Source organism: Eurytemora carolleeae, unplaced genomic scaffold (genome assembly GCF_000591075.1).
Source record: "Eurytemora carolleeae unplaced genomic scaffold, Eaff_2.0 scaffold1472, whole genome shotgun sequence".
Taxonomy (NCBI): Eukaryota; Metazoa; Arthropoda; class Copepoda; order Calanoida; family Temoridae; genus Eurytemora; species Eurytemora carolleeae.
The window spans coordinates 27,849-40,238 of record NW_019397360.1 but is presented as its reverse complement, the minus strand read 5'-3'; the positions used below and the strand labels follow the sequence as shown (position 1 = coordinate 40,238).

General features: G+C 29.0%; 2 protein-coding genes across 3 annotated transcripts; one reads left to right on the top strand and one right to left on the bottom strand.

Annotated features, from left to right (window-relative positions):
- Positions 1-1,549: 1,549 nt before the first annotated feature.
- On the bottom strand, positions 1,550-4,224 carry LOC111713746 (uncharacterized protein DDB_G0290685). 2 transcript variants are annotated; one of them, XM_023488686.1, is made up of 4 exons: positions 4,114-4,224; positions 3,414-3,857; positions 2,073-3,101; positions 1,550-1,942 (listed from the first exon to the last, which is right to left on the bottom strand). In XM_023488686.1, exons 1-4 carry the CDS (start codon positions 4,181-4,183, stop codon positions 1,635-1,637), a joined length of 1,851 nt encoding a protein of 616 aa, XP_023344454.1. In that variant the 5' UTR covers positions 4,184-4,224; the 3' UTR covers positions 1,550-1,634. The 2 variants fall into 2 exon arrangements, with proteins under 2 accessions (XP_023344454.1, XP_023344456.1); XM_023488688.1 differs by having other exon boundaries at positions 2,085-3,101.
- Positions 4,225-9,463: 5,239 nt separating this feature from the next.
- Positions 9,464-12,389, top strand: LOC111713745 (uncharacterized protein DDB_G0290685). The gene is made up of 2 exons (XM_023488685.1): positions 9,464-9,594; positions 10,089-12,389. Exons 1-2 carry the CDS (start codon positions 9,525-9,527, stop codon positions 12,338-12,340), a joined length of 2,322 nt encoding a protein of 773 aa, XP_023344453.1. The 5' UTR covers positions 9,464-9,524; the 3' UTR covers positions 12,341-12,389.
- The last annotated feature ends 1 nt before the right edge of the window (position 12,390 follows it).

Below are 12,390 nucleotides of genomic sequence, written 5' to 3'. Positions count from 1 at the left end.
CAAATCCTGATTCAAAGATTTTGAACAACCCTAATTTGAAGTCAGCTGATGCAGAAAATTTGCTGAAAATTCCAACCAATCAAAGTGCAAAAAATTTAGGTTAATCAATCTATTGGCTGAAACAGAACTTGGCCTGAAGTCAATAGTTTTACTTCAAAAATTAAAGATACATGGTTCAACTGTCTCTATGTAGTTCAACAAATTCTTGCAATTCCATAGCATCTGGTGCCTGTACTTAAATTTAAACTTTTTATCCTATAATCTATGAAATGCATATTCCACAAGTTAGTTGTTTTAGGCCCAGTAAAATAAAAAATCTTTTAAAAATAAACATAAACACCTAGGCTCAGAATTCTGATTGGAAATCAATGATTTAGATGGTATTTCAAATATTGCAAATATTACTTAGTTAAGCCAGAGTAATTCTTTATCCCTGGCCTTTTCAACATTTAAATCCACAGCTATGTTTACCTAGTTTATTATCTCATTCCTTAAATTGAAATCCCCACCTAATGGGTTAAGTTGTTGATTCACTTGAGGGTTTTAATGTCCATTATCTTGTATAATGGACATCTCGATACTCTTGAGGGTTATTTTGTCTATTTTCCTGTGTATATACCTCTCTATACTCTTGAGGTTTATTTTGTCCATTTTCCTGTGGATATACGTCTTTATATGCTTGAGGGTTATTTTGACCATTTTCCTGTGGATATACGTCTCTATATGCTTGAGGGTTATTTTGTCTATTTTCTTGTGGATATACGTTTCTATATGCTTGAGGGCTATTTTGTTCATTTTCCTGTGGATATACGTCTCTATATGCTTGAGGGCTATTTTGTTCATTTTCCTGTGGATATACGTCTCTATATGCTTGAGGGTTATTTTGTCTATTTTCCTGTGGATATATGTCTCTTTATGCTTGAGGGCTATTTTGTCCATTTTCCTGTGGATATATGTCTCTATACTCTTGAGGGTTATTTTGTCCATTTTCCTGTGGATATGCGTCTCTATATACTTGAGGGTTATTTTGACCATTTTCCTGTGGATATACGTCTCTATATGCTTTAGGGTTATTTTGACCATTTTACTGTGGATATACGTCTCTATATTCTTGACGTAAGTTGACCATTTTCCTGTGGATATACGTCTCTATATGCTTGAGGGTTATTTTGTCCATTTTCTTGTGGATATATGTCACTATATGCTTGAGGGTTATTTTGTCTATATTCCTGTGGATATACGTCTCTTTATGCTTGAGGGTTATTATTTCTGTCTTTCTATAAATGTAAGCTTCCATTCCCTAAAGGGTTATTTTGTCCATTTTCCTGTGGATATACATCTCTGTACACTTAATTGAGTCAAGGTTAGATTTAGAGTAATTTAGATGACCTTGCACAATTTTTTTTCCAAAAGTCAGAATTCCAACTTTGGTTTTCGTATTAGAATTACCAACAGAGTTATTGTCTTTTAATTTACATCAATATGATGCATAAAAATTAATTAATTAGATAATTAAAAATAAGTATATTTACAACTTAATATTTAACCTTTATTTTTTGCTTGATTTTATTTCTATTTTATTTCTCTTTTCCATTATTTTTCTTATTATATTCTTTTCCACCAGCATTATCTTCTTATTTACGCTTTCCTTCTGTTTTATAACCCTTTCCTCCTTTCCCATTCTCCTTACTTTCTTCTTTTCCTGCTCTTCCACCTTTACCTTTGCTACCTCTGTAACCCTTTCTTCCTTTCCCTTTTTTACTTTTCATTTTTTCAGAATCCCCTTCTTCATTTTCTTTTTCATTCATCTCCCCTTTTCCCTTTCCTCCTTCTTCTCCTTCATTATTATTCTTCCCATCCTCCTGATCTAGATTTTTCTTTGATTTTTCTGTTTGAGAATTATCTGCTTCTTCACCATCTTCATCCTTAACTTTATCTCTACCTGAAGCAGAATTGTTAATGTTTAATTTTTCATTTTAAGTATGATGAATATGATTAATCAGTATTAAATTTGTTAAACGCTAAAATAACTCCATTATATTCATATATGTGCCTTTTGAAATTTGTATTACCTGTTTCCTCACCTGCTTTATCTGGTTTCTCATTTTTCATTTCATCTTCTGTTTTGCTTTTTTCATCACCATGCATTTTCTTTTCTGTTTTATCTTTTCTATCATGATTCAATTCTTCTTCTGTTTTGTTTTTTTCATCACCATGCATTTCATCTTCTGTTTTATCTTTTCCATCATGATTCATTTTATCTTCTGTTTTATCTTTTCCATCATGATTCAATTCTTCTTCTGTTTGTTTCTTTCCATCACCATTCATTTCATCTTCTGATTTATTTTGTTCATGGTTATTTACTTCATCTTTTGTTTTATTATGTTTATTACTGTATATTCCATCATTAATTTTCTTTTTTTCATTTCCTTTAGTTTCATCTCCAGATTCCTCTTTTTCATAACCTTTTGTTCCATAATCAGTTTTATATTTTTCATTATCTTTTCTTCCATTATCAGCTTTCTCTTTTTCATCAACTTTAGTTCCATCTTCAGAATCATCTTTTTCATCATATTTTGTTTCATAATCAGTTTCTTTTGTCTCATCCCCATTTGTTCCATCTTTTGTTTGCTCTTTTTTATCATCTTTCACTTTATCTCCTCTATGGACTGTTACATCACTTTTTGTTCCATCTTCAGTTTCTTCTTTTTCATTTCCTTTTGTTCCATCTTTTTCATCACCTTTTACATTATCTTCAGTTTCTTCTTCTACATTTTCTTGATTCAACCGATATTTTGATTCACCTCCAGAAATAGTTTTATCATCCTCTTCACCTTCAATTATTACATCTATAATATGGTTGGCTTTCTTATCTTCCTTGGCTTTACTTTCCCCCTCATTTCCTTTATTTTTCTTGGCTTTTTTATCCTCATTTATCTTTACTTTTATTTTTATAGTTTCATCATCTTTGGCTAAACAGGGACATAACCCGTCACATGCTTTCTCCACCCCAGCACATCGTGCTAGACACTCATTTTCATATTGCTTTCCATCATTAGCACACACATGAGAAAATAGTTTCTCACATTTACATTTGTCTTCTAAATATCAATATAAATAGTAATTTTTAAATTTTGACTAAATGTTTTAGATATCCTTAGTCTTGAAAGCTTGACGTTAATTTTTTTTTAAATGTCTTAAACCAAAATTTATCCCTTCTTTCTGGGACATCACTATTGGGTATTGAAAATGAATTAGATTATTCCGTAATTTTCCATAAGATAGATATTAATCTTGAGATTCACAACTTAAAGTTTTGACTTCAGAGCATGTATTACTTGCTTTGTTGGGTGTGCATAAAAGTGTTATGGAATATCTTTTATTTTAAATTGAAACTTTAAAATGCATCTCACCTCCTGTAGCCTCAGATTCTTTACCATCTTGATCTTTAACTTCTCCCTTGTTATCTTTTTGGTTGTTTTCGTCCTTATCTACTTGATAATTTTCTATCCCTTGAGAATTATTATCTTCTTTATCATCTTGATTATTGTCACTTGAAATATTCTTTTCATCATCTTTTCTTCTTTCATTTTGATCAGCATTGTTTTCACTTTTCTTTTTTTCTTTATTATTGTCTGTATTTTTATCTGGATTCTTGTCTGTATCTTTATCTTGATTATTGTCTGTGTTTTTATCATCATTGCCTGTTCTCTCATCTAAACTATTATTCACTGAATCATCATCACCAACTTGGTCATTGTTATCGTCTTTACTCTTTTTCTTGTCTGCTAAATATTGCCTTTTATTACCCTTTTCTTTATCAGGTTTTTTATTTTCTTGAGTGTTTCTTTGTACACCTTAAAATAATTCAAATAATGAATAAACTTTTAACTATTTAAATTAAATGTTATTTTACTATTCTTGCCTCTCTTTCTTATCGCTTTATATCGATTAGATTTCCATAAATATGCCAAAGTAAAAACTATCCCAAAGCATGAAAGATTCTGCATAAAATACTTACCAAACCAAGCCAAATTTTTATTTTGAACAAACAAAAATGTTTAGTATTTATTTGTATTTATGAAAGAAGGCTGCTTGATAATTATTGAATACCTCTGATTGGATCTGCATTTAGAGCTTGAATACATAGAACTAAAATTAAACAATTCCGCCAGAAATACATTGAAATAAATCTACAACTAACTGTGCAGCTTTATTTAAAAATAATTGATATTAATAAGTTTTTCATTTCTTATAATTTGAAATATTGCTGTTAATTAATATACAAAAGGGTGAATCTGTTACAGAATTTAAATATAATTATAACATCCATTTGATTTAATCCTTGTTATTATGAATGTTTACTGAAAATTATGTTAAACTTTTTGTTTGGCTTTTTTTCCTATAAGTTCAAATATCAGTAAACAGAACTGAAGAGTATTAATCAAAGTAGAAAAAAATTAATTTCGGAAAGGAAATTATTTCCAGAAATCTAATCTAGGAATTATACATGGGATATACAATTCGGAGATTTTTGCAATGTTAATACTATTTTTCAGTTTTTTGGTTTTCCATTTCTTTATAAAAATATCTTAATTCAATGTGCGTTTATTCAATGTTTATACTTGTATTTTTGCAGCATCATAAATAGTGTTTTTTTTAATATGTTCATGTGCAATATGGCCCCTTCAGTCCCAAATGTTTACATCTTAATTCTAAACGTTAATTAAAAATGTTGAAGGGAGTCATGTAAACCCATAGCATAACTTTTCTGAAAAACAAACTTAAAGGGAGTGTTTGCAAAAAATGAAAGGGGGTATAGGCTTACAGCGAAAAATAATCTCTTTTGATCTCTACTAATCTTACTTTTATCTGTAGCGTCTATAAGGAGAACATTGTTAAAAACAACTCATAAGTTGCAACATTCAACTCGAATTGTAAAAAAATCAATTTCATTCTAAACAAATCAGCCGAAAAATAATCAATTACTGTTGTTTGTAATATCTGATTGTTGTACATCTGATATTGCAATATTTCTTTGGAGGGTCTCTTAAAATTTGCTTACAGTCCCTTTAAGTAATTATCAGTTTAGTTGCATCAACTGATATTGAAAAATAAACCGTTAACAGTATAAATAAGAATAAAAACATGCATGTCAGATTCACAATGGCAGTCTTAGGTTCTTTGTCTTATCCAGTATGAATTAAATAAATCAAGCATTTTTATATATATCTAAAATAGGGAAGCAGTATTCATATTTAATTGGGATTAGTATTATATAAATTTTAAAGCTTCATATTCTTGTTATTACTATTCTTAAATAATACATATAAAAGTTTATTTAGAATTAGTATGTAAATTACATTAATGTATATCTGGAATATTTTTATCATCCTTCTCATAATCCTTAATACCCTTTGTGCTAAACAGCTAAAGGTTGTTAAAATATAACAGATCAATTTTTTATTTTTTATTTCATGCTAAGCTTACTAAACTATTTAACACTATAAAGGTGAGGTAAGTGGTAAGAATAGAAAAATTAGAAAGGTTGGTAAGAAGGTGTGGGAAAAAATATAAAAGGCCAAGAAAGAAAAATAATAAGTAATTATTATATAAATGGAAAAGGCTAAAGAATGATGAAAATGTGGATAATAAAGTTTTTTTAAATTGATAAAGATTATGATTTTAGTAGATGTATCTGTTAATAAAGATAGTGATGATTTGGATGATGATAGAGAAGCTGCTAAAAATGCAGACTATAAGGCAGTTGATGAAGATGAATATCATTATGATGGTAGGGCATATGATGATGAATATAATTATGGCAAGGAAAATAGACCAAAAATTCTTCTGGATAATGGCAAAAATAAACCTGATGCTAACAGATAAATATGTTGATGAGAACTATAAACAGTATGACCTTCGAGTAAATAGACAAAATAACCCTCAGGCCAATAGACAAAAAAACCCTCAGGCTAATAGACAAAATAACCCTCAAGCTAATGGGCAATTTACTGGCCAGGGCTCTGCTGCAGATTACAATATCAGCAATGCAAAAAATGTTCATAAAGAGAAAAGCAGTAAAAGAGGTAACTTTGAGCTTTATTTCGAGAATTTTTTCACTTTGATGATTATAATAAACACAAGATTAAGTTTTATTTAAGTTGTTAGACTTTTGGAAAGAACTAACTGAAATGATATGTATCTGAAAATTTATAAAAGAATTATAAATAAAATGTTTTAGAACCAAAGAAAAGAAAAAGAAAATGTAAAGGAAAAGAAGAAAGAAGAATACATAATGTTGGAAAAACAAATTAAAAGAAATAAGTTTACTAGGGAAATAAAGAAATATTGAAATAACTTTATTCTTACTGATGGCATTTGTACTTTAAAACCTTAAATTTTACAGTAAGATATTGCATACACTTTAGTGATGTTTTGAAGTCTCATCATTGAAATAACTTTATTCTTACTGATGGCATTTGTACTTTAAAACCTTAAATTTTACAGTAAGATATTGCATACACTTTAGTGATGTTTTGAAGTCTCATCATTATGAGATTTTACAAATACAGCTTTTATTGCCAAATCTTTTAAATTTGATCTTCATGATTTCATTTCAACTAAAATATCATGTTGTATTTACAATATTTATGGGCTAGCATCAAGGACAAAAGGGAAACATTAGAGATGTAGATGCAATGCAGCTTAATATTAATAGATTTTCTTTCAATCTGTAATAAAATCAAGAAAATCCACATACTAAAATTATTAAAATAAATTTTTTTAAAATAAATAATAATAAATAAATTGTTCTGGGTAAAATAACAGTTGAAAGAGCTTTTTTATCATTATTTATGAATAGGTTATTTTTATGCATATAGTTTCACAGAAAAAAAATCTACCTTCTGTTTTATCTATTTCTGTTGACTTTACATTAAGCTGAGAGTATTGTTAAATCTTCTCAGAGATTGATATAAAATGAATATTTAAAAATAGCTTCTTCAATATCAATATCCTTTCTTGCTAAGAATTTTGCTTATGATTAGTTTAGGTGTAAATTGTCCATAATGGAAAAAAGTCTTGAATGTTTTTAATGTTATTAATCTGATAGATTGCCCTTCTACATGTCCACTGTAACAGGATAATTTAAACTAAATTAAATAGAATTTATCCTTTAAAAGTCCTTACACCTGTCACTCTAGTCCAGTTTGAACAAGTTCTCTAGAGTTTGGTTTAGTCATCTGTGAGAAAGTCTTTAATGTCACAATTTTAGAATAAAAATAAACAGAATATTTAAATGTTTTTAAATCTGAAAACAATACATTTTATGTTATTTTTTTCATGTATGCCCTGTAATTTATTACTACGCCTTTATTGGTCAAATAAAGATGTTACAAATGATGTCTTTTACTTCATTCATATTTATAATTCATTCATAATACAAATAAAAAAATCACAATTTACTTTGTAGTTTGGACCCGCCTAACCAGAGTAGGTTGTTTTAATTGGTTGGCCCACTATAAACGAATGAGAATTGCAGATAAAAACAATGTACATTGTACATTTTAAACATAAAAATGATAATAAATCAGGTAAAAGGTAAGGAGGAGGTGAGGGAGTATAAAGAAAATAATAATAATAATAATAATAATAATAATAATAATAATAATATGTTCCAGAGTTTAGATGTTTAACCATTGGAACTAGTGGAGAGGTTGGATGGATCCATTGTAATATCTATATATATCAAAAAGGTTCACAAGAACATTTGGATATTTAATTAGTTATTAACAAAATTATATTCTATCTAATTGGTCTGAGAGGAGGTGGATGGTGGATAGGGATAAATCCCTGCTCAGATGGGATAGATCTTTGCAGCAAAAAGGCATGAATCCAGTGTTGGTATAATCTCAACTGCCTGGACTCGGCTGGAATTCTGGTTAAATATAACTTTCTGCAAAAGATCACTCACTCTATTCTTTAAATGATTAAACAGAATCGTTGAATTCCAACCAACAAATTAAACAAATTACTATTCTATTTTATAACAGAGTTAGAATGTCTATTGCTTGAAATCCAAGCCAATACTGGTGGCCAATGAATAAGGTCAATACATTAAAGCTCTTTGCTCATAAATATCATTTGAATGTATGTACAGGGTGAGTCAAAAAAAAGTGTGATTTGTGGTGCCTGGTGCAAAATTGTACCTTTTTGTGCAACTCTCCTGTATGGTGTTTTTCACTGTTTTTTGAAAAATTTTTATTTTTTTCTATTGCCCGAAAAAAAAAAATCTGCAAACATTTTTTTCTCTCAAAATTAAAAGTTCAGAAAAACAAAAATGTGTAAATAAATTGTTTCTATTGAAATCTGAAATTTTAAAAAGATTGATTCACAGAATCTCAGAAAATTTGCAAAATTGTAATTAGAAAATTCACAATTTTCAGTTCTGGTATAATTTTTACGGAAAAACTGTTTTTCAATGGTTCTTACGGTTTCAACTGAACAGGGTATATTTAATACTTTAGAATATACTAAGAAGAAAGGAACAAGAGAAATAAAAAAAACTTTGTCTTGAAAATTAGACCAGAACTAAAAATTGCAAATTTTCTCATTACAATTTTGCAAATCTACTGTGATTCTTTAAATCAATCTTTAAATTTTTTTAGATTTCAATAGACATAATTTATATACACATTATGTACTGAAAATAGGCCAGTCCAAGAGTCCGGTATCTTGAGTGTTGTATAAAAGTTATATTAGCTAATACTGCTCTTATACCACTCTTAACACTAACACCTGTGTTTGGGAAATACGGATTCATGCTGCCTAATTTGTGGCAGAATTGTCTACCCTACAACAGCTGATGAACAGACTTACAGACAACTTTTGAATAATACATTTTTTTAAAGATAAAAACTTCTAAATCTTATATATTTTAGCAAAAAAAAAATTTATTTAAAAATGTTTTCCTCAAGAAAATTGTTTTATATTCAAGTTTGATTAATACAGTCACTTAGAGAGGGGTGGGGGTTTATCATTTTTCTGAATTAAGCAATATAAGAAGTATTTCTTTGTTTCTATGCATCTCTATATTTCATGAAGTTGCAAGGTTGTAAACATAAACTGGTTTCAGTATAAACAAGGGTGTACTGCAGACTGCTGCTGCCAAGCTGTGCAGTGTCACAAAGGCAGTATACACACAGAGCTGAAAACTTTAAAATGAGATATCCTTAATCCCAATTACTTAATCTGAGTATCCATAATCTTAATGGTAATAAAATCACAAAATGTCTCTAAAGTGACAATTACTCTGAAAGTTTAAAATAGGTTTTATACAACCGCCTTCAAAGGTCTCATGTCTATAACTTTTATTTTAAATCCTGTTTTTACCTTATGCATGTATAAAAGTTTTTAAAATAATAGTTTATTAAAAATAATTGAAACATATTAAATAACAGGACCTGATTGTCTGATTATTTATATTATTCAGAATTGTAAGAGTTAGTTTGTAAAGTAACCAAATGTATTACAAAACAATTTGTTTTTTCCTATTCATCCTCTTACATCTACTAAGTGCGAATCCAACTAAAGGTAAAATAACCTTAAATGCATTGCCAATTTTTAGTCAGTACAGGATATCATTTTGTTTTGCAAGATTTGTGTCTAATATTATTATACTTATGCACATTTTTTATAACAATAATGATAACATAAAATCCTTTATTAGGTTTTAAACCATAAAATGTAACAAAATAATTATTTGATTTTCATTATTATTTTTTTTGTAAAAAGAAAAACTGTTAGTACTTTTAGCACTGATAATGAAACTTAACTTTGAATTGCTGAAAGCTAAATTTATTTTCTCTTTGTAAAACACACAGTGAGGCTATGGGAAATTAGTCACCTATTTTGCACCCTAATATTATAGTACTGTTATTTTCTGAAACTTCACAGTTTTAAATAATTCTAAATAAATTCTTATATGGGCAAACATTAATATTGAAATTTTACATTTAGATACAGCAAAGTGGGTAAAAAAAACTTAATTTCCTGTAGCCCTACTGCGACCAAATCCTGTTTCATAGGTGCACAAAGTAGCAACAAATTAAGCCAATCGCAAGATGAGGAACAAAATGAAAAGGACAAGGATCAATTAAATGAATTGAATGATCCTGATAGTAGAAACCAAAATGATTCTCAAAGTGAGAGAGGACGTGAAAAACAAAAAAATAAAGTTAAAAAACCTGGTTGTAAAAAAAGTCACAAAAAAGGTGATACAGCAAAAAAATCACCACAGGCAAAAGCCTTAAGTACTACTAAAGATGATAAAGATGCATTAAATGATAATAAAAAAGACAGGAAAAAGAATGATGTTGAAGACGACAAAAGAGATTTGAGTGACAATAAAAAGGATGATGAGGAAGATGATCCAGACAAGATAAAAAGTCTAGTAAAAAATCTCTTGGATAAAGACCAAGGAGATAGAAAAAGGACTGAAGAAGATCTTTTAAGAAATAATAAACCTGGAAAGAATAAAGATGATAATACAGAAGATAAAAAGGATGATGATGGTGAAGATGATACTCATGATTCCTCAAAAAATAAGAAAAGAGGAAATAATAAAGATGATGAGATAGATGATTTAAAAAGGGATGAAAATAAAGACAAAGAAGATGATGAACAAGATCCTCCAAAAAATGATAGATCCATCGATGATATAAAAGAAGGTGAAGAAAATTTAAAAGGAAACAAAAAGAATAATGAAGGTGAAGATGATGCACAAGATCCTTCTCAAAATAATAAATCCGGCAATGATAAAAAAGAAGATAAAGAAGAGTTGAAAGACCATGAAAAGAATGATGAAGATAATAATAATACACAAGATCTTTCTCAAAATAATAAATCCAGCAATGATAAAGAAGAGAGAAAAGAAGATTTGAAAGACAAGGAAAAGAATGATGAAGATAATAAGAATACACAAGATTCTTCAAAAAATAATAAACCCACCAATGATAAAGAAGAGAGAAAAGAGGATTTGCGAGGCAACAACAAGGATGATGAGGGTGAAGATGTGACACAAGATCCTTCTCAAAATAATAAATCCAGAGATGAAGAAAATGATAAGAAAGAAGATTTGAAAGGTGATGAAAAGGATGATGAAGGTAAAGATGCACAAGATGATTCGCCAAATAGTAAACAGAACATTGATGAAGAAGAAAATGAAGGCAGGAAAAAAGACAGAATAGAAGACGGACAAAAGGATAATCAAGGGAATAAAGAAACCAATAAAAATGAAAAAGCATTACAAGATACTCTAGCTGGAAATGAATGTGAGTGTGAAGATGAATTCTCCCATGTCTGTGCAGTAAATGGTCTTCAATTTGTAAATGAGTGTCTTGCTCATTGTGCAGGGACACAGAAAGAATGTTATGGGCTTTGTCCCTGTGAAGGAAAGGAAAAAACGACAGAAATTGTAGAAAGGAAAGACAGCAGAGCAAAACCCAGTAACGAAAGAGAAGGCACTGGTGAAATCGAAGGAGAAGGAGCAAGAGATACTGAAAAGGTAGAAAAAAGAGGAGAGACAAATTTTGAACAAGGAAATAGGAAGGAAGGGAAAATATTGTCAAATAAAAAAGGTAAAAATAACAACAAAGGCAATGCAAATGGGAAAAAAGGGATCGAAAAAAGAAACACTGAAAAGGTCATAAATGATGATGATTATCAAATTCCTGAACCCGGTGAAGAGGCAATTTATGAAAATGATGAACAAGAAGTTTATAATATTAATAATTACCATGAGGAAGAAGTAGCCAACTATGGACCAAATGGAAGAGGTCAAAATAATGGGAAAAATAGCAGCAGAAAAAATAAACAAAGAAAAAATCCAAAAAATAAAAGAAACAACAATATAAGAAAAAATCTACCAAAAAATGGAAATAACAATAGAAGAAAACGTCTGCGGAACAATGGCCAAATTAATGAACAAAATTATCCTAATGTTAATGGACAATTTAATCCCCAGAATAAAGGACAAAATAATCCTCAAGTTAATGGAGCCTTATATCCCAAGTATGACGATGAGTATGATTATGAGTATGATGAAAAGTATGACGATAAATCCTATTATTCACAGTACAATGGACAAGCTAATAGACAAAATAACGGACAAAATAATGGACAATTTAACCCCCCGGATAATGGACAAAACAATCAACAAAATAATGGACAAAATAATGGACAAAATAATCCTCAAGGTAATGGACAAATTGATCCCCAGAATAATGGACAAAACAATGTTCAAAACAATGGACAAAATAATCTTCTGAATTATGGTTAGATAACAGTTTAAATCTTTAAAAATAAATATTTGATGAAAAAAAGTTAAAT